The sequence below is a fragment of the Telmatherina bonti genome (assembly GCF_933228915.1).
Source record: "Telmatherina bonti genome assembly, chromosome: 7".
NCBI lineage: Eukaryota > Metazoa > Chordata > Actinopteri > Atheriniformes > Telmatherinidae > Telmatherina > Telmatherina bonti.
The window spans coordinates 21557387-21581170 of NC_136625.1; the positions used below are offsets into that span (position 1 = coordinate 21557387).

Consider the following 23784-nt stretch of genomic DNA (forward strand, 5'->3'; position numbering starts at 1 on the left):
ACTCCACTGATACAAAGTTGATCAAAAAGGATTTTTTTTTCATCAGATCTCTGTCAGAATTACAGCTTTGGTTTCACTGGTCTGAAGCAATGGTATGCCAAGATGGAATCATTTCTACTTCACTTTCAACCATGTGTTTCTTATGTGTTTCTTCACAGTGGCTCTCAACACTATGACTAACAGTCAAATATCCTTTTTTCTTTTTTTTTTTTTTTTCCTTTTTTCTTAAACTTTTTATTTATTTTGCATTATGCAAGATAACAAAAACCCATATAGAAAAAACACCATGAACAAAATAAAATAAGCACAAACGTCCAGGACATCTAGTGTTTGATCTGCCCACTAATGAAACACAACTCAAATGTGTCAACATTCATCATTCATCATTAAAGGTAGCCTTATATCAGTGGACTGCTTGATTCCAAACAACAACAGTTTCTTCCTTAGCATTATGTACATGTGCAGTAGATAACTCTAGATATGCTACATCTACAAAAGATAACACACACTGGCGGCAAGACAGTGAATGTGGAGGTTTCCACCTCACTGCAATCATATTCTTGGCAGCAGTTAAACTGGCCAGGGAGACCTTTTCTTGTGATTTGCATAATTTAGATTGTGACACATCATTCAACAGTAAAACCACAGGTGAACAAATATTAGTGTTTGAAAGAGTGGACAAACACTTTCTTACCACATCCCAAAAATAAAACACAGCTGGGCACTCCCAAACTAAATGATAAAAATGTACCAACAGTTTGTATGACATAAGGTACAGTTTGGATCAGCTTTGATCTTCATGTTGCAGACTATATGAGGCATCTTATACGTCCTGCGAATAAAGTTCAGGTGAATTTGCTGATGATCAGGGTTGTAAGATGAACAAAGCACAGAGTCCCAGTCAAAGTTTGGTTGTAAATTAGGATTATCAGTTTTCCAGCAAGTGACCAGATATAGTGGGGTATACATCTCTTCTAAACTGTGCACATAAAGTCTAGAAATAAGGTCCCTAGATCCAGTACAGTTCAACAACTTAAGCAGATGGTGGTCTCTAAGTGGGGCCCACAGGTAAATATCCTCACATGGCAATGATGCTCACAGACACACAAATAGGTTAAAGTAACTGTCTGCATGTTACAAGTCAAACTAAGTTCACAAAAACTGATTATGGTATCTTTGTGTTTATTTGTTCTCCATTAAAGTTCCTGACACTACAATAACTTGTTGTTAGCTGAAAGACAATCACCCAAACAGTAATTATCAAACAGGAGGCTTTCAATATACTTCTTTTTCTTTTATACCAAGCAGTATTTTAACAAGTTAGCTTAGTGATCAAAACTGCTGTATGTAACAGTCAGGCCAGTTTAACCAACCTGTGTCTTCACCACATTATCTTCTAGGAATCAAAGAATTGCCACTGAAACAAAAAACAAGGGGCTAAAATTAAACATATTTTCAGATAATAAACAATTCTTGAAAGTGATTGTTGAGTAAACTGTGATGTTGTGTTTCTTTTCATAGCACTGGAAGAAATAAGCTTGTGTATGCTAGCCCTTGCGCAACACTGAACAGTTTGTTCCATCCAATCTGCCAGCCATGTGCTGAAATCAAAAAGACGCAGATGTGGACGACAGTAATTAGCAGTGGTTGCTGTGAAAACAAGATATTTATGATCTTTGTTCACTGGGCGGCAAACTGATAACTGATGAAACACAAACTGATCTGAGAGAACAGGGCAAGCTGAACACACTTGTTGAGAGGTTTTTCCATGAAAAATGGGATTTCAGATGCACTCTCAGCTAACCAGTGGGGTGGAATGAATACATGACATACTGAGAAGGATAGGCTGTCCTTTAGTCATAAGGGAATCCTCAAAACAAGGCTAGTTGTTTGAACATTTTAAAGTTATTGTTAATGTCTTTTACACTATCTGACGAAATATTAAAAACACGACTTGTTAAGTTGCTTGTTTATCGTTTTCCAGTGATGATGCTGATGCAAGCTAAGTCTCTGCTTGCTGGTATTATCTGTAGCCTTCTTTGTCTGAATTTATGTTTATATTCTGTGACTTATTTCTTTATTTTTGAGCCCAGACTGCAGCATTAACAGTAGAAAATTCTTATCTGACTCTCTTTGAAGTGCAGAGAATTGGATGAGACAGAATGAGGGACAGACAGAAATGAGGGAGGCTCTAAGTCTTAGAAATTAAATCCTCTGCCAGTGATCACGATCCTCGTTGAAGATGATGTGATTCTCCTGTAAAGGCTTGTATAATATGGTTTTGTGACATGGTCAGAGGGTTTTCCAATATTTACATCAAATAAACACAAAACTAAGAAGTGGGTGAAAAAGTGATTTAGTAGGCTGCATATTTATCAGATGTGAGTCATCATATTTCTGGCGATTTGGCTCTTTTTAAAAGTACACCTTAACTTTATACAGTTCAAGACATTTTGGATTTGTTGTCTCAGATTAGAAGAAGAAGTAACCTAGATTACTTCTTCTTCTGCATATCAGGAACATTGCAGAAGTAGCAGCCATTCAGTACAGTTCTCAATCCTGGACAGAAAACAATTAACTATGTGTTCTAACACCGGCTCCGTGATTAGAGGCCAAGCCCCAAATACTATCAATGGCTGCACTTGTGCATGTAAATTTGCATGTTGACGGGCTGGAAATTAGGTTGACCCACATTAACAATATGCATTTTCTTTGCATTCTGGATGCAAAGAGAAAAACCCTCTCACTTTTTATCATGCATTGTGACTTAAAGCATAGAGTTCACATTGTGTCAGTAAATGCAAACCTTCCTGCCTTGTGATGATCGGCAGTAATTGTACACAGAGAGCGTATAATAAAACAAACAAGCATGCTATTTTAGACATTTTGCACTGTAGAAGTAGCTTGAAGTGGATTTTGATGGATGGCCTCTCAGCACTAGCTCCAAACTGCATTCAAAATTATCATGTAAATGTTATGTAAGAAGTCATTTTTAAATATTTTCACAATTAAACGTAGTATTAGGCCTCAACAATAAATGTTTTTGTATAATCAGTTAGCTGTTGATACAGTTCAGAAAGCAGGGAATCTCATCACAGTGGCCTCATCATTATTCTTACATAAAGCCGGTCACAACAAAGTTTGAGAATGTTCTTGAATATTTCCAGATGGAAACAACACTACTGAGTTTCTTTTAGGTTTTTTTTCCTTATTTAGTTATTCAGGCCAGGTGGTATCAAGTCTCATATTTTTAGATATGTGAGACATTTCAGTGTGATAAGTGAGGAACTCACAAGAAAACAATCTGTAAAGCAGCAGAGACTGAGGGGATGGGGGATGGGGGTGAAACCAAAGCTGAGGATGAAAAAAAAAGTTGGATGCCCTCATTGCAAGGTAGAACACTGCAACTGATTTATGATTGATGTTGATGGGCAAATTGAACTGGTTTGTATGATTTAAAAAAAAGCATTAACATTTTAGCTTATCTTTATCATAACAACATAACTAGATTTCAAAGGGATACACTTGCTTTTTCGATCTGCATTTCTACCCCTGCACCAGTGCCTTTTGCTCAAGTTAGCCCAAGTAGAAAATCTGAGTATGCTCTCTGAGTGATTGAATAGGAGTAATGAAGCTTACATGGAATGTGCCCTCTCCCCACAGCAGCAAACAGAGGGATCTTTTCAAGATGGTTTTGTGTGACAGCAGCATAATCTCAAGGTCCTACGAGCACCTCCGAGATATAGGCAGAAAAACAGAGGCAAGAATAACAAAAAAGTAAAATATATACATTACTTTTTGTGTGTCAATTTAATTAAATATATTTTCCTATAATACAGAAGAAGCAACAGGGAGGATGTAGTGTGTAATAAAGCTAACATACGAATCAGAGCACAGCTGTTGCATCAACACATGGAAAACCTCATTTCACTTTACTGAATGTGCACAACAGAGAGCTAAGACGGTTGAATGACGTGCATTTAAAATGTGTCAGGAGAGATTTATATTTATTTTCTTTATTTATTTATTTTCTTTCTTTCTTTCTTTCTTTCTTTCTTTCTTTATTTATTTATTTACTTATTTATCAATTTATTTATTTATTTCATTCAGTCATGTATTTATTTATTAATCCTTTTATTCATTCATTCATTTATTTTTTAAATTATTTAATTATTTACTTGTCTTTTAACATTTGTTTAACCTTTTCCAAGCAACTTCACACTGAGCAGTTCAAAGTAACCTCAATAGTAAAAAGTTGACGTCTTGTACACCTGGTCCTTTGCTTTAACCCTTTAATCTCTCTGATCCATTGCCGGCAATGCAATATGACACTTGTCATCCCAGTCCTAGTATTTAAAGGTATAATGATGATTATAGTCTTAATAAATATAATAATAACATGTTTTGCCATATGTAATGTAATGCTGCATGAATGAGCCTGGAGCCGGATTACCAGACCTTACACTTGCCATGTCCATTTTTTTATTTGCGTGTCAAGGCCTCAAATTAGTCTTCAAAAGCATCCTGTTCTCTTTGCCTCATTTAGTTCAATAAGAATAAACCATTTCATGAGTCCTATCTTTCAAAAGGCATCCACTAATTTGGCTCCTTGTCAGGCCTATAGATTATATAACACAGTGGGATTCTCTTCACTGTGGCATGTAGAAAACTTGGCATGGTGCAGCGATAACAAAGGCAGGAGCTTGTGCCTAACAAAGCATGGCAGTATTAATCTGCAAGGAAAACATGTTTGGTTCAGTCAGTCTTTGGTACATCCCTGAGGTTACAGCTGGGCTGGATGTGTGAAGTTGTCAGGTTTGTAATTTTATTAAGTGTGCATCTGGATTTAGATTACAAATCCATGTTTGATCATGTGTCATAGTAAATGCTCAATATATTTAAACAATGTGATTGTTTGCACCTGTGACTGCAACTCCAAACAGAATTAAGGCATTTATCCTTCAGTTAAAATCACATTTATCTAAGTAATATATGGCTATAAATAACTTATCAGTCCCACAAATTTCCTGATTATGGCAATGACCATAAACAAGCATCAGTCAGACTGTTATAGTGGGAAGCAACAATCCTTCTTGCAAAAACATGTTTTGTTTTTTGTTTTTTTTTAATGTTTTTAAATAGCAACAGTGCATAACTAATAGTCATATTCTGTGTTTTCCAGAACTGTTAGTGATTTAACCCAAACTTTAAGTATCGATCACTTGAAAAAAATGACAAAAAGTTTCAAAACTGTAGGCAGATTAAAGTGTTCATGTTACTTTTATTCACATTAAGATTCTCTTTACAAACTGCATGACTTGGAGTTACACTGTAATCTAGGGGCAGTTTCCTAATCAAACAAAACTCATACTGTATCAACAAACATTAATTGACTCAACTGTAATTTAAACACATGCAAATCAGAAGAATTAAGGCAAGATTTTAATTAGTAAACGAAGGGACTCCTCTGATGTGTGTGATGCCTGGAGGAGCTTTTGAAACAGGATCCAGGAAAAGAATTCCTCATGATACCAGTAACATTTTTAAACGATTTCAGTAGCTCATCAATATTTAAGTGTGTATAGTGTGCGGATTTAAATTTCAGTGTAAAATGAGCAAGCCTAGTGGCCATATTTACTATTGTAAATAAAACTACATGCATGTATAATTGTATAGTTTTGCATAGTTAGTTTTTGATCTTAAAGAAAGAAAAAGAAAAATCCCTCTGCTATGAAAATCTCTCCTATGGTCTTGTGTACAAGAGACACGTAAGCGGATACACACTGGCATTAAGAGTGGTGATGTGTGTCAACAATATATCATGTTCTTATTCCAGACCGGCATGGCAAAATTTCATAAATGTCTCTCCTCTGTAATTTATGGTACCACAGGAAGGGTCACATTACTGTAAGACTGTTGTGCAGTTGTTTGCAGCATGGATTCATAATATCCTAAAAGCACCTCATGTTGAAATTCTAGCTGACAACGTCTGTCACCTTCATGCCCATCCTAAATTGAAAAGGTGAAATATCCAGAGCAAAGGTTAACTATTAGCCAACATATGTGCCTGAATCCCAACTAATAAGTCACCTATTTAAAAAGTGCAAAGCGAGTACATGAGCAGGAACATTAGTGGACATATTTCAGCTCACATAGAGAAAAAAAATCAATACCAATGCTTTTTATTTATATTGATGGAACTGAAAACTCTGATTTTAAATCAGAATAAAAAAGTAAGTTAAAAAAGATGTAAAGAAAGAAAAGAAAAGAAAACTAAAATATATAACTGTCACTCTCCTCTTGACCTTCTTGCTGCTTGATGGGAAAGAGAAACTTTTATGTTCACTTGAACTAGCAATAAGTAAGTTTCAGACAAATATTAACATGTGGCTTTTATCAACATAAGAACTTCAGGCAACGTTCTTTCATGGCACAGTAACCAGCATGTTCAGTGAACGCATCATTAAGCTTGGTCTCACAAAATCTTGTGGTTACTGATTATATCCTGAGCTGAGATCTGAACTTTTTATCTTTCCCAATGCAACATATCAGAGTATAGAAAGGTTGAGCAGGACTTGTTATGTTAAAATGTGAAAAATTCAATGACACTTTACGGAAATGATTATGATTCAGATAAAAATGGAAAGTCTTATCCAAGCATGTTGAGATATGTCTTCATTTACATGCAATGGTAATCCATTTTTTAGACAAATAAAAATGCATTTGTTGTTTACCACTCATTTTAGCTAAATTCTTCAGAGAAGGTCAGGTTCAGTACGCCTCCAGCTATGTACTTTGCGCTGCTATCATACAGTGGAACATGGACCGAAAAACTAACCTAGCATGCATGCAAATCATGCCAATGTACACAAGTTAGAACAAACCAATTCATAAAACAAACACATCTAAACCTTGTCAGTGACTTTTAAAACAATGTTTTAAAAAATCATGAGAAAACTACAGAACCACAATTTCACCTAAATCTGGAAAACTTATACAATATGTTTTTCCTGATAGTGATGGTGTAGATGTTTTTATCTCTACAAAGAACCCTGTGTGCGGTTTTTATTTTGTTATCAATGGCAAACAGAAGCTTTCAGACAAGGCATGGAATTTAGTTATGAGAAATGACATTCTAATGAGGTTTTTTTAGTACTACACTGAGCTTGTTTACAAGATGCAAGAAAAAATTATTTATTACATCGTCCATCTATCCACCTATTTTTTTATATCTGCTTATTTGAATGCAGGGAGGCTGGTGTCTATCCCAGCAGCCTCTACACGAGCGACTAAGCACACTCTAGACGAGTCACCAGTCTATTGCAGGTACAACACATCACGAAACAAGATTTTTAAAAAACACATTCACATGTTAGTCTGACTGATGTTATACGTATTTTAACTCTGGACTGATACAACTGACACATGAGGCTGGAGCTTCATCAACTTCCTGCACCTTTAACCTGAATAAATGGTGACCATACAAGCTCTACATTTCACATTTCTGCTTTTTTTTGTTTTAAAAAATAGAAAAGCATAAGAATGTATTGATACAGTCAAACTCCTGCTAAAGCTGCTCTCATTCAAATATTTTTGTTTCTTTTGTTAGATGACTAATCACATCACAAGTTGTGACTGGAAAGCAGCTGATCTCTCACAGAAAAGGTTAAGCACAGCAGATATCAAATGTTGTTTTTTTTTAACAAGCAAAACATTTCCACTATGCCAGACTTTTTTTCTGTGGATAATTTGATTATGCTTCCATACATGCATATAATGGAACAAAGACGGTGGTCCCATTAAATAATCAGGTTGAACTCTTACTGTAGCTCCAGTTGTGCATATTCAAGAAAAAACGTATACTATGGCCTATGGTTACTGGGTCTAACATCTAATGCAACCCAATAGCTTCACTTTAAGCCACAAAAACTGATTAAATGAGATTACTACTACAATAACTACAATAACTACAACAACTACAATAAAACAAACAAAAGTCTCTCTTGGCTCCAATGATGTCTCAGTTATTGTCATCATGACTGAATTAAAACAAAGGTAAACAGTTTTCTGTCATTAGAGTCTGATATTTATGAAAGTGAACATATTGTGATTTTATATGTCTTAATAAACACCGTAAGGAATGTTTACGGTCAGGATTTGACTGCAATAAAATGAATAACAAACGTTCAGTCAATGTTCAATCAAGATCAAAATTTGAAGGTTGAAATAAATCTTAATGCCTGGCAGATATTAAGCGTATTTCATGATAGTACAATAATCTACCTTTTGCCTTTGTATAATAAAAAGCTGTTTTGGGATGACTTCAGCTCCATAATAACAGGCTAAGTGGAAGAAGTCTGCAAGTTTTTAAAAGTTCACCGTTTGAGCTGAATGTGATATCATTTCTGATATTCTTTGTAAATATTGTGCTTATTCCAGCAGGTTTTTAAAGCTCTGATAAGACAAAGATGCTGAGTCTGATTGACACATATTGTGCTCATGCTAGCACCACAAGCGTTCTCTGACTCCTCCCTCTGAGCAGCCTCTTCAATTCCTTTGAGGGGATGATTGGGAAGTAACCCATAAAGCTGCTGGATGCAGTCCCAGGGCACAATGTGTGGCTCATGTTCATCTGACAGACGTGTTCTCAACTCCACTGCTGTGTCCAAACAACCTGCTGCTCCTCTGTAAGTACTGCAGGTCAGGATCATTACAACTTATAAAGTAACTGTGATGAAAGGAGAGCTATCTCCACTGGTTCAATAAACCACCAGGACTTATGAATGAGAACACATACACAACGGGGACAGAGAGAGGCAGAACACATCATTTTATTAGGTAAGTTTTGGCTTGTGAAGAAGAAAAGTTGCTGATGCAAGTGTGCTGCAAAAGATGTTTCCAATACTTCCTAAATTGCATTTTAAGTTTTTCTAAATGTTCAGAGACTGATTGATATATTATTTCATGCAAGCTATGCAGAGCAACCCCAGGTTGTAGATTTCTACCACATCTTGATTTGAGTGGAATATTGTTGAATGCTTTGACATACTACTATGATCATTTGCCCTCACACACAATGCTTAAAGAGTGCCCTGTATGGCATTTTGTCATGGAAAGTCACTGGCTTAAATTCCTAGAGGAGTTATAAATGTTTTGCCTTGAGGCTGCTGTTCTGATAGCATTCAGTACATTCTCAGCCACATGCACACACACACCAGGAATATATAAATAGTCTAATCATTTCTCTCATTATTCTTTTTTGCCAGGAGGGTCCTGTCCTGGTGTGACTGTCGGAGCATAATGGTGGCTTTTAAAGGGATCTGGACCAAGGACTTCTGGAGGGCTGTCTCCGGTGAATATTTGGCCACTCTCATCTTTGTCCTTCTCGGCCTGGGCTCCACCATCAACTGGGCTGCGGGGCAAGAGAAGCCTCCCCCGGCTGACCTGGTCCTCATCTCCCTGTGCTTTGGCCTCAGCATTGCCACGATGGTGCAGTGTTTTGGTCACATCAGCGGCGGACACATCAACCCGGCCGTTACTGCAGCCATGGTTGTAACTAGAAAACTGAGCCTGGCAAAGGCTGTGTTCTATGTGGTGGCTCAGTGCCTGGGAGCTATTAGTGGAGCTGGGATTCTCTACTTAGTCACACCTGCTGCTGTTAGAGGATCCTTCGGAGTAACCACGGTAACAACTGAAGCATCTCCATTTTTAATGCTATGCAAATGTGTGAAGTTAGTTGTTTATAAGAAAAATCTGTTTTTTTAAGGTGAACTCCAAAATCTCAGTGGGACATGCTCTTGTTGTGGAGCTCCTCATCACATTTGAACTGGTCTTCACTGTTTTCGCGACCTGCGATCCCAAACGCACAGACCTAGGTGGCTCTGCAAGCCTGGCCATTGGCTTTGCTGTAGCTATAGGTCACTTATTCGCAGTAAGTAACTTCCAGTGTTTTAGTTAAATAAAAATGTAACAACATCAGTGATTGCATTTGAAAGAGAGATATAATAAGTAAAAACATAGAAATTTCATAATAAATTAGCTATAACAACATCCCACAAACTTATTCACATGGCTAATTCCTATAGCTGTGAAACACAGTTTGATATCAGATAATCACATCCAACATTCATGCACTGCAGAACAAGACTGGTTCTAAGATCAAGCATGTTTAGCTGAGTGAGAACAGGTGCTTCCAGCATGTATTCTTCAATGTGTGATACTGTACTCTTCTCAGTAATTCACACCCACGAGCGCAGATCTTTATTGGAAGCTGCCATCGCATGGCAACCAATCTCCAGGGGCTTCCTGAGCCCTGCAGTGCAAATGAATGCACAGGGAAATGGATGTTATCTCTCACAGTGCTCCACCGAGCTCTGCCTATGTCTGTTTAGTCAGAATAAACATATATTACCTCTTTTTAAAGCTGTTTTTCAAAAGAGTGAGCCAAATAAGACGAATCATAACCCAATATGCCTGTCTGTTGTTAAGATGTACACTTGTAATGTTTAATCTATTAGACTAAAGCAATGCTTTGATTTGTCTTAGATTCCTTACACAGGAGCCAGCATGAACCCAGCTCGTTCCTTTGGGCCCGCCATGGTCACACTTAACTTTGAGAATCACTGGGTAAGATCTAAGTTTTTGTGGCTTTGTATAAAACAATTAGCTAACTAGTTTAAATGTTATTTCATGGTTTTGTTACATGCCTTGAAATACATAACAGTAAGTAATACTCATTTAAAATGTGCAATTTATGAGATTTTAGTATAAAACAGCTATAAATTGGAATTTTTTGCTAATGTGTGTCTATCTTACTTAGATTAAACGTTTTTATTAATTAATTGAACATCGAATTTGTAAATTTATCAAACAAATGAACTGATTGGAAAACATAAAGTAACTCAAGCTGTACTATGCAATGCCACAAATAAAAGCATGTTCCCCTTTCTGTATCCTGGTAATCATTTTCCCTGAGCTATTTACAGACAGCATGCTATCATGTTGTGAGTGTGTATGTGTGCAGCACACACCAGTCACTTGTATCTTTCAGGTGGTTTAACTTGTGTTAACTCAGCTTTTAAAAGTTCAACATTGTGTTTAAAAATCAACCACGTAACAGCTTCATTACACCAGTTTTAATTGTCAATTATGCATTCAACATAACAGATATTTCCACTCTTATCTGATGTTTTTTTCATAATTAGGTCATGATTTACGGAACCTGTTTGTTCTTGCTCCACATCATAACTAGTGTCAAAATTAGAGCTAGAAGTATCACTCTTTTTATCTAATTAATTCAAAGTATCTGTGATTCCTGGTTGATGTTTTACAATTTATGTCTCTATTAATGAGTAACTTTTCATTGATGAATGCTTGATAATGCAGACACGGCAGAGCTTTCATTTCTCTGATGAGACACTGTTTAATCAGGTGACTGATTAAGTGCATCTCTTCCTGTTAATGACAGGTATACTGGCTTGGTCCCATCCTGGGAGGCATCTTGGCTGCAGGTTTGTATGAGTACCTGTACTGCCCTGACCCTGAGATAAAGAAGAGACTGAAACGAGTCTTTAAAAAAGACCAATCAGGGAAATACAAGGAGGTGGAAAGTGAGGATCTCGCCATCAAGCCAGGCTCATTCCACAGCATAAATCTAGAGAAAGCTGAGAAAAAAGAATCTTTCCAGGACTCGACGGGAGAAGTTCTGTCGTCTGTATGACTATCACGTGCGCTGGAAATGGAGACCAATTTGTAGAAGAGTTGGACAATCAAACTTTGGAGAAACCATTTTGAGTCTGACCCTTTTCAGACGTGTTGTCCTCAAAGCAGAAAATGATTTCTGTCAACGACCCAACAGAACTGAATTACTTATAGTGTCATAAAGCTAATACCATATTATGGCTCAATTCCACAAACATCTGCAACCCGCTCAATACTGCTCCCGAGGATCTCTCTGAATGATTTCACAGCAGTGTTGTCATGCAGTGCACATTACATGCTGCAGAATGACAGCTTGCAATACATTGTGTTAAGGAGATATGTGTGGGGTCAACCAATTATGTGGGGTCATCACGCTGATTTGGAGAAGTAAGGAAGAAAATGCAGCCTTGTTATTTTTGGATTAGTGTCACATTTGGTCTGCTTTCTGTATTTATAATAAAAGGAGAGATTTTCCTTGTGATCATTAATCACATTACAGCTCCCAAGCAATGTAAGAAGGCTCTGGCAAGCTCTAATAACAAAGTTGTATCGCAGTGCTCTCTGTTTTCAGTGCATTAATCAGGGAAACAACTTGTTTATTCTACAGAAACACTGTTTATTGTGCGTGTGCATGTGTGTGTGTGTGTGTGTGTGTGTGTGTGTGTGTGTGTGTAAGTGTTTTTGCTTAAATCCATCTCCACTGTACCATCTGTTGTGATACAATGTTTTTCGTTTTGTTTGGTGAAAATTGTGCACTTAGATCTTTTTTTTCTTTTCTTTTGCTCTGCTGCAAACTTCACCACCTAATTTATTGATAGGGCGTTTTGCTGATCTCTGACATTGATTTGCAATATTCCTCAATTGTGATTACAAACTGGAAGCTTAATAAAACATGTTAATATATCATTTTGTAATAATATTACTGTTTTTCTTTTATGATTCCTTAATTTTTGAAAATTAGTGTTTCATTTTTCTCAATCGGCATATTGCATTATGCTATCGGTACAGCTGCAGAAACCACATACTGACAAGAAACCCAGTCACAAAATGATTTTCCTCTTTGGTCACTTACAGCAGCTGCTAGCTACCTGGGGAAGAGAGAATCAGAGCAGTGATGGATTATATCATCTTTCTCTAGATTAGGCCTCCCTGTAGCTGGATAAATGTCCGTTTTGTCTGCTCTTTGCAGGTTATGTCTGTGAGAATAGTTCCACGTAATCATATTCTATCAAAACAGGGCGTAGGGAATGACACCACTTTATGATAACAAATAGAGGCAATCTTTATTGTGTACACTTTATTTCCTTTGCTGAAAATAAAGGTGCGCTGCACTGTTGTCGGCTCTGCTGCAAGTGATTCCCAAGATTCAGCTGTATTACTTTTACAAGGCTAGTATACATGTGCACTGCAGATGCTGATCAAAATTATATTTATTCCCACATGAACCAACTTTTTTTTCAGTTTTAGTGCACTTTATATGTGTGACAATAGCCTCACCTAAAGGCCAGGCTGTGAACTACTTGTCTGAGTTTGTCCAGGGGAGGGCAGCCATGAGCCTTGAAAGGCCAAGTTATATTCCAGGCCTAAGTAGACATGTCTGTATTATTTAAAAGTCTAAGATGTGTTTCATTTGAAATGTGTCCAGGTCATTAATTCCGAACTACACAGGAGGATTAAATGTTGCATTTCCTCCACAACAAAGAGCCAGCAGCCAAAAAGAAGCATAAGCAACTTCATAATGAAATGCTCTTTATTTTATTTTATTTTTTTTAATTTTTTTTGGTCACTTTATATTCTTTGCACTTTTGGATTTTTGTGAATGTTGTTTTGGAAAGTGCTGGGATATTTTCACTAAACCTGTCATGATTAAATTTTGTTCCATTACTTTTCTGTTCATGAGCTTAAAGTTTTTCAGTGTTCCTACGATAACTTCCTTTACCTGCACACATAATGTCTGGAGGCCTTTTAGGCTTCAGTGGCTAGAGGCCAACATCCTCTCAGCTTCTCTTAATAATTTTTATAGCCCAGAAAAATGAGCGCATAAATCTGATGTTCCTTGCATTTATGATTTTCTCTTGGGAAAGACGTTAGGGACTGGAATCACACAAATGAGATTTGCTTGTGTGCTCATCTGGAGATTACAGTTAGAACATGTGAGGATTGCAGTCCATTTTCCACACATGGAGAATACTCTGACACAATTAACATGGTTTCTTTGTTAATCCAGTTAGGTATTCACCATGTAAAACTTCTGTTTGCATTCAGAGCAAGACATCCAGAGAATTCAATCACTTTCTCAGTCTTATAAACGAGAGCATGTTGTGCAGTGCCACTCAAAGTATGCGGCTGTGAGACTGGATCAGGCGACTGTGGCTGTTACAGACACCTCGTTTTAGGGAACGCAAGTAAAAATTGACGTAAAATAATGGAAAAACTATTTTGTTTGTTTGTTTGGTAACATCTTGAATAACTAAGCAGCAGGATTTTGAACAGAAGCCTCAAAAGGCATGAAAAATCCCCACAGCTGTTGCTTTCCCAAGTATTCACATTGATTGCAAAAGCCAACAATAACTATGTGACGGCATTGTTGTAATAATAACTAGATTCACCCTCACGTGACATTAATGCCCGTAAAGTCTTATCTGCATCATCAGACACATTTATAATTGTTGAAAACGCGTGTTCTCGTTTTTTAACATTAAACAGAAAGGGCAAAAAGATAAAACACATACCTTAAAGATCATTAGCAATTAATATTTGGGGATTGGTGAAGAAAAACAGCGTTAAACACTTGTTTAATAATTCATACTATAAACAAGAAAGTCTCCCACTTCCTTAATAATTTAAACGTAAGCTAATGTTGATTTATTCAGGAAGGTCTCTGCCACCAGCACTGCCTGGAGTGCCCAAATTTGAATTAAAGTAGGACAGTAGCAGGCGAGTCTGTAATAACATTTGTATAATTTTATTATTGCTCTGGGCTCAGTTCATTTCCTCCTCCAGTAGCTGCGTGAAATTGTTTGATTCTGGAAACTGCCTTGAGTCTGCGGCTCTGGGGTTGGAGGGTGGTACAGGAACAGGAAAGCATGCGACACTCTCCGTCTGATGCTGTCAGACACATAAACACAGACCTTGTACACACACACAGGCATATGCAGAGAGTAAGAGATAAATAACGTTGTTATTCTGGGTTTTGTAATACTGTTACATTGGCTCACTTAATAACTCAAGCTGTCTTGAGAATATGATTGATATTTTCACTCACCTTGTCACTCATGATAAATATTTTACAGCATTTATCCGCTATAGCTAGGGAGAGGAATTCCTCATTCATTATTTTATCACATTATGAAAATACGAGTTTTGTTTTTGTCCCTTTCCAGCAAGGAAATTGTCTTCTTTTGTTAAATTTCAGTCGAGGTAAGAGAAGTTGTTTCTGTGCAAAGAGTTACTTTGGTGACATTGGATCCTGTTTTTATAACTTTACTGCAAACTCATTTTAATTTTGATTGTTTCATGAGGAAGAATTCAATTCCGTAATGGTTTGCGGGGGTTTACGCAGCTAGCAGGTCTTATCATGTGATTTCCGGTTTGTGGGGTACCATATTGTGATTTTGTTTACCAATGATGGAACTATAATTTACAAAACTCTGATTACTCTAACGCAAACAATCAAGTTTGGGAGGTATTAGCTCATGTAACACACACCTGAGACCCCGGTGGCTTTGACAGGAAGGGAGGGTGGAGAAGTTCTGATTGGTTTCCTCAAGGCTCTGCTTCCAACTTCCCACCCGCGCACATTCCCTCACTGCTGCTCATCCTCCCCGTCCAATTCCTTTATGCAGAGCAGCCCAAACTGCAGTTTGATGAAACACATTTGTTTGACTTAACTCTTGCCTCACCATCACGGCTAAATCTCAAAGGCCTGTCGGTGTAATGTGGCCCAACAGCAATTGGGTTAATGAGAGGATATATGTACAAGTGTGGGACTTGACCTGAGGAGCTGTTTTCCATTTGGGTTTGGTCTGCTCATGTTATTAGGGAAACCTTTATTATTGTTGCCCTCTAGTGGGAACCATATAATAGGATTACATTTTATTAGCGCCTCCCAGCATTACCCAGGCAGCCCCCACCTCTTGTCTCTGTTCCCCCTCATAGTTGTGTCACTGACTCTTGTGTCCACTGTAGGTGGGATGGGTGCATATTTGGGCTCAAAGGGGGAGCCAACAAGTAGGGAAACAAGTGATTTCTGGGAGTCTTGGTGTTGTTCTGTGATAAATAATGACACTTGTCAATGCTAATGTTTGATTTTTTTTTTTTTTTTTTTTTTTGTGGATTAACTCATTAAAGTATTTCATCACCACAGCAGACTCAATCACATGTCAAGTGAAAAGTCCCAGTATGACAAAGCATGCACGTTTATATACAAAGTTCAGAGTTTCCATGGTGCATGTTTCTTTAGAAGGGCATGAGCTTGTACTGAGGCTCGCTTCTTGTCTTTGCTACTTCTAACTGAATAAAGGAGCTCCATGGCCATGGAATTACCGTCATTACTGCGACGCCCTCTAAGGCCATGATGGTATGAGGAGCACTACACTACAGCAACAGAAACATTCTCCAAAGCTAAATTTCATTGTGCCAAAGATAATATTTGATGAACAGTTCTGGCCTAAAACTGTGCAACCCTGCAGGGCAGACTGAGTCAGAATCTGGAACAGCTTCAGCACTTTCCCTTATCCATCCCACTCCCTTACATAACCACAGGCCATTAGAGGGGTGTGGTGAGAATAGCAGCAGTTATTAACAAAGTCTCAGGCTAAACCTTCATCGCTCCATTTGTAAGGCCCAATGAGTAGTGAGTTTTCACAATATTCAACAACTTGGATATTATGTGACACAAGAAGTTGCTCAACGCCCACCCCAAAGGATGTTTTTCTTTGTACTGTATATTATTACAGTAAGATTTTCCTCTGTTCTGTTTAATTGCTGATCTTCCTGGTTCTCTTTTAGAGAAAAAATCCAACTAGCAGCAAAAAAGGTGCACAAAGTCTGGATTGTTGAACTCAGTCTAGGTATTTTTTTTAGCAAACTCTATCTGGTGTTGCCTCTGTTGTATCATACACTTTTTAGATGTTTTCAAACGGTCCTTTGGTTTGCCAGATTCTGGTGATGTGAGGAGACCCCATATTGCCTCTGCTCACCATTGGTTTCTTCATGTAGGGTTTGGTGTAAAAGATCCCAAAGTGGTCTTTCCTATAATGTTTAATAGGCTCTGATTGGTCAGGTCCAATGGTGTAGCTGCTTATTTTCTGTTACATGTGAACCAAATTATCCACAAGGTAGGTATTACGCAAATGTGTTGCACGAGTCTATGCATTAAAGTAAATTGCGGTTAACTTTTAATAAATTTGATTTCGTTAATTGTATCCTGTTTGCTTTTTGTCACGTTTTTGTGACTTTTACAATTTTTTTTAATTACATCTTAACATGCTTTAAATAGTTTCTGCAAAACTTTTTTTTTGTTTGTTTTTGGCTTTAGATATTCTTTCTACTGTGTAGAGCACACTGGATTGCTTTTATATATAAAATGAACAATATTCATAAATTTGCCTTGTCTTTCCCTTTCTTCCAATCAGTGATGTCAAATTACTTAAATCATTTGTTTTAAGTTAAAAGTTGATATCTAAGTCATGTATCTTGTGGTTTTTTTTGGAGTGTTGCATAAACGATTCCTGATATATGACTACTTTGTTTAAGTACGATGCAATGTAGCTGAACCATGTCGAGGCAGTGAAGAGGTTAATGTTACCAGAAATACATCATCCTTGTTTTAGGGAATTTATAGTACTTTATGTCTCCAAGTTTTATTATTTAAATCATGAAAATCAAGAAGTTCTGTATGGTCTGAGTTTTTCATTTGTTTTCTTTTTCTCGTAAAACTCTTTGGTAACTGGAACAGCAATCACACGGGAAAGTCCGAACTACAGGGACCAAATTTATACCGAAAGCCGGCTTTCTCCATCTTAGCCTTTTCATGCATAGAGGTCATTATAGTTGACACCTATTTATAAGCTTTTTTGTTGCATGGATGAAGATGGTATATTTGTAAATGAACCACTTTGGTTAGTGAGTCATCCAATACATCACCAGTCACTGAGGAATAAATAAATATATGATATAACTCAACATAAATCATACATCATAATTACACAGGTTTTCCTTTGTGAAAAATATGAAAAAAAAAATCATAGTTATATTTTTATCAAATATTTACATAAAATACTTAGAGTATATATTATTTTATAAATATCGTATAGAATACATTAAAATAAATCAAGTAAATTCAAAATATCTCTAATAAACAAAAAAAAGTATTATTGCATATGTGGGTAGAGGTAAAACACTGTAAAAAATAGTTCTTATTGCATGCATGAATGGGTTAAAGGTCATAAACTGGGTCCATGTGGTGCTGATATGAACAGTGGTTATATCTTGTTGTTGTCTCTGCAAGGCACAAGGTGGCTCTATCATTCTCCTCATAGGCAGGGAGTAGGAAGACTTGCTATTTCTGAACCATTATGTACAACTCCTAGGATTTAGTGTCTATGGTGAACCCAAGATATTTCACATTTCTGATAGTTTACAGCCATGAATGAATATCTCCTGTTTTTATTTGATGAATGACAGACCAGTTCTTTGGTTTCCTCCATGTTTAGGTGGACGTAATTATGTGCACACCCTGTTGGCAAGTGGGACTGACTGTAATAAACAGTAACAGAGTGGAATAAACAGCTGCTGCTCTGGCCACAAGTGACATTTACATATATATGGTGAATACCAAATATGCAGTGCAGCAAAAACACAAGCAAAGAAGAGTCATTAGTTCCACAAACCACTTATAGCTGTCACCATAAGTCATAACTGTCAACCTGAAATAAATCGCCATGACCTACTACTCACTAAAGATCAAGATGTCTGCAAACCCTTTAACTCCTTCTTTATCATTTCAGCATTTGATCTAAAAAAGAAAGAATGCATTGTCTTTCAAAAGTTAGCCTCGCTGCAGGCTGTAACTAAAAGACTTGACAGCCAAACCTCTAATTATTCCTGTTTTTTTAAAGCCATTACTGAAGTCAGTTTCTCAGAATTCCAGCAGGCACAATGAGTTTTCCAGGTTTCCTCTCTTCTTTTTCCAGAGACAGCATTTATAAGCCTATGATGTCATTCAGGTTAGGCCATTTTTGTTTGAGGCAAACTTACATCTGCAACTAATCTGGATAATTTGTCCGCCGAAATACGAGTCAGCCAGCCGCTGCTTGTCTGTTGTAACTGCTGGTCTAAACCAAGTTAAACTCTACGGGGACACTGGCTTTTTTTGGTTTCTCAATAGCACACATAGCATTCAGCAACCTCCAATTGTTAGTTTCATCAACAGCTGATGCAAATTTTGAATACTTTAGTGAGAGAATTGCATTAAGAATGAGTTCCATTTGTGCAGAAAATGGATAACATATGGGATTTTAAGGCCTCGGGTCTTCTCAGCCAGACTAATGGCATAAAAATGTGCATGGATCCTCGACAGTTGAAGCTTGGCGTGTAGAGCACCAGCCAGCTACCCCCAGGGCAAATAACTTCATCGCAACACTTTAATCCTGTGTTCATTTTCCTATTGGACACACTGGTCAGAGAGTGGAAAGCTTAATGAGTGGATCGGATGGGGTAACTGGCCAGCAATCTCTTGACTGTCATCAATGCAAAATGAAGGGAACTCTTCTGATGAAACAAAAACTAGAAAATACTTTTGTCCGCTTGTGACTGGCCTCTAGTTGACGGCTTTATCGTTCCAGTGTTGCTGAAACTTTGAAACAAACATGGGTTCAGTTTTCTCCCTGGATGCCCACGTGTGAATGTTTGTCTCATCTGGATGCTTTCTCCTTGGTTTACACATGTGTCCCTGCCTCTCGTGTTGGATTATGTTACAACAACATGCTTAGATGGATTTGCTTTCATAGCTGCTGTTAAAAAACAATGAAACGAAAGAAGGAACAAGTTGATATTCTCAACAGTAGGGGGAGTAAGAGATACTTCAGCTTTACTTTTCTGTGGATGCCACTGAGATAACTGTTAGGAATGTAAAGGAATATAATAGTCGATTCAATGTCCAGATGTGCACCGAGCAGCATTCCCCAGTCAGGCAGAATAATTATGCATGTTGACTTAAGAATTACTTTAAACATGTAATTCCTTTACTTTGTGCATCCCCCAAGTGATTCTAAAAGCCTCAGAAGTGCCTCAATCTTCCTGAAATCATGCATGGCTGAACATTTGAAATGAGCTTGCGCATCACCCCCAGGCACTGATTCAGACTTGATTGAGGCAAGGCAAGCTGCAAGTGCTTATTTATACAACTACGTCATTTGGAGGTTGTCCAAAGGGAGGAAAGAAGCAAGGAGAGATTGAAACGAGAAGCCAGGGAGTGAAAATTGTTTTAACAACATTCCATTTATTTAATAAGTTGATTCTGGACTTATCAACAAGTTGTCCAAAGCACAAGCAGCATGTACAGCGTGCATTTCCAAGCAGAATAGACAGGTTGGAGATGTTTGAGGAGAGAAGTGTGTGTGTGTGTGTGGGGGGGGGGGGGGGGGGGGGGGGGGGGGGGAGAATCAAAGGACTTTACCAACAATCTATATAATTATCATCATCTGCTCCTTTTCCTCCCTGGCAAAGAAACACTCCAACCATTTGTAGAGACTGCCCGGGGGAACGTTACATCAAAACTAATCATAACGATTAAAATCAGCTTCCCTGCTAGAAGGGGGCGATGGGCAAGTTAGAAGGGGGAGGTGGGGGGTAATGGTGTTGCAAATGCCTGAAAAAAAATATTTTTATTTGATTTTTATAAAAACATAAACTCAAACAAAGACTGAGGCACAGATCATGTGATCTCTCACTTTGCTCGCAGTTTTATTCTACAGATTGGTTTAGACTGGGGCAGAGACATGAGCTAATTGTATCCTGATCTTTGCCTTGAGGGGTTTCGGAGCCCTGGAGCAAGTATTCTCTGTTTTTTGTTCTGTCTACCTTAGCCAAGCTATTGCATTTCTCGCTGGTGTAGGAGGAGAGGCAGATCGTGGGCTAAATCGGCGGGAAACGGTGCACAAAAAGATACTTTATGCACCTCTATGTTTAAGGTAAGATAAGATTTATTCGGTTTGCTATTATTTCCGAGGTTGGATGGACTGGGACGTTGAGGCGCAGCAGCTTTTACGCATGTGCCAAGCGATTCGAGTGGTACAGTTCTTAAAAAAAACATATTTAACCACTTCCTGGCTATTGTTCCGAGGTTACTGTATGAATTTATCCCCGTGACAACCACATAGGAGGCTTTGGGAGCTCAGATCTAAACAACCCGCGGATTAGGCTGCGATCTTGTCGAGCAAACACTCCACTTATCCACCGTGTGAATTCGCTCCTGGCGCGTTTCAGCTCCGAAAACACACCACAGTCTCTGTGTCGCTGCCGCTGCACAACTTTCTCGTCACTTTACTTAAACGTGAGTTTATCGTTTCTATGAGGATTTTTTTTCTCAAACTTAGTTTTGTCGTGAAACATTCCCATTTCCTGGCTGCCCCAGATCATCTAATGAAAGACGCCATTGTGGAATAATTTTGCCGCAGGCGTATTTCTTATTCTGTATGACATGATACACACGTCAATGCAGAATTTGTGAATCATCCTTTAATACAAGCCATGGCTGTGTTAAGAGAGTCTTATTTATGTAAAATAAGATAGATATAGAAGAAAACTCTGCTCTCTTCTCTTGGCTTTCTGGCTGCGCCGAGGTCCAGATGGGCACATTTGTTATTATTAGTAGTAAATCCGCTTTGTACCGAATACTCACATATGTTCATAAATGGCACACTTTATGATACAGTTTCTTGTTTATTTCCCCAAAGGGAAACAAACTACAAAATGTGTCACTTCCAAGTTTTGTAACTGGACCGCAGAGAAGATGACACTTTAGATGTTAAAAACAAATCTAAGATGTTTTTTTGTTTTTTTTTAATTTTGTCATTAATTAGCTCCATCAGCTCGTGGGAGTAAACGAAGAAACAGAATAAGATGTTGTCTTGTCAGGACTGATCACCTGATGGCGCTGCAACAAAACCATCCCACGTTCCTGGAGCCTAACAGGGCAACAGCTTCTGCTTCCCAGTCAAACTACCCGGGACAAACACACCTTTCAGCTGGAAGAGAACAAATAAAAATTAAGCTTAAAATACATCACATTGCATATGAAACGGAACGCCTCGGGGCGAAACGCTGTTGTTATATTTCATGTCGTGGCTGAGCCACTCCCGCGCCCTGGGACAGTTTGGGCTGTGCCTGTGAACATGCACCACTGTCTGCAGATGCCCGCAGCAACACAACGCAGATCGCACTTCCTTATTTGTGATGTCATGCTGATGCACAGCTGCAGTAGCTGCACAAATAAAAAATACTCTGGAGTGGTAAAGTAGTCCATTCTTAAACAAAACCCAATGATTTTATGTTTATATAGCTGCTGTGCAGCTATTGAGGGGATCCATCTAAAACTTTTTATGTGTCTATTATAATTTAACAGTTTATATCCTTTGCTTTAAAAGTTAAACTGAATCCTACTTGTTCCATACGTCATGGAAAGGTGAGAAGATGCAACACAAATGTAAAAAACTGCTTAAAATTTTAAACAGAAATATTTCCACTTTTAGAGTCAAACAACTGTAAATGCATTACTGATGCTTTGCTGCATGTTGTTTCCTTTTACTCCATTTACAGTCTAAAGTTACCAGGTAACCAGCCTTCAAAATCACCTCAGGCCACACTATGGTGCTTTGCTACCTGTTAGTTTGTAGTCTTTATAGGTGGTGACTGAAGTAAACTAAAAGTCTGTAGCTGTCCGTGTGTGGACATTTGAAACAAATAGCTTCAGGCAACAGAGCAGAGACAGCCCGTCCAGATTATGTAAATACCGGTCTGCCTGCCTCTAACTGAATGTTAATGCTCTGATCTGAAATGCTAATTGTGTGTTGTGCGACATGCCAAAAACAGTAAAGAGTTGTATTGTGGGATAGACAACTAAAAAGTTGGCCACATGACCAATTTATGGAACATAATTATATTCATTTTAAACAGCTAATGTTTGATTTCTGAAAATTTGTAGGGAAGATGTCATTGAAAGAGTAGTGATGGAAGATAACAGGAGTAACAAGAGACGCTCAAATAGATGTCACATAATATGTGTGTTAGAATGTATTCATTTATTTATTGATTGATTTATTCATTCATTCATTTTTGTGCATTTTGTGGATTTTTGTGCAACAAAAATAATACAAGTGGGTTAAACAGAGATGAGTTACTACTGCAGTATTATTTAAAGTTCAGAATGATAACAGGTAAAGTGCCAGTGTGACAAACTGCTACTGGACATCCCTTATGGCTGATAAATGGGCCAATAATGACACCCACATTTGAATCCCCACAAAACTGTGACCTTTGAACTCTTCTTGGTTCTGAATAAGTAGAGGAAAAACATGCGATGTGGATTTCCAGCCAAGTAAATATCCACAACATATTTTTACTCCCACCAACTTCCAATGATTTTGTGATATAAGAGTTCATTCCCTCAGCCCCCACCTGCCACGCACCAACCCACCCACCCACCCAACCACCAGTTCTCTTTCACTCCCTCTTCTTTTCCCCCTGCAATTTTCCATAATGCCTCACAGATTTTACACTCAATCCACCTTTGCGATGACAAGGCTTTGAGGAAATCCAATTCCACCGAGCTGTTTTCAGAACTTACTCTCCACAGGCACACACTCACTCTCACACTTTTACACACACACACACACACACACACCATCTCCACAAATTAGTCAGGGAACAAATTACCTGCATTCTGAGTGTGATCCCACGCACTTTGCCGGCTGCCTTACACAGGTCCCCTTTTGAAGAGCAGCCATGTGATTTCTCTCTCTTCTGCCCCGCAGGCCCCTTTGCCTTCTGCGAGGGATTCTGGAGTTGAATTTTAAAACTATG

At 38.0% G+C, this 23784-nt stretch overlaps 1 protein-coding gene across 2 annotated transcripts; it reads left to right on the plus strand.

The window, feature by feature from the left end:
- Positions 1-8595: 8595 nt before the first annotated feature.
- LOC306758879 (aquaporin-4-like) lies at positions 8596-12959 on the plus strand (the record flags this gene model as incomplete). Of its 2 annotated transcripts, none has more annotated exons than XM_079244304.1 (5): positions 8596-8687; positions 9267-9684; positions 9767-9931; positions 10546-10626; positions 11468-12959. In XM_079244304.1, the coding sequence occupies 5 exons, from the start codon at positions 8596-8598 to the stop codon at positions 11717-11719; spliced, it is 1008 nt and encodes a 335-aa protein (XP_079100430.1). In that variant the 3' UTR covers positions 11720-12959. The 2 variants fall into 2 exon arrangements, with proteins under 2 accessions (XP_079100430.1, XP_079100431.1); XM_079244305.1 differs by having other exon boundaries at positions 8628-8838; positions 11468-12956.
- Positions 12960-23784: the final 10825 nt, after the last annotated feature.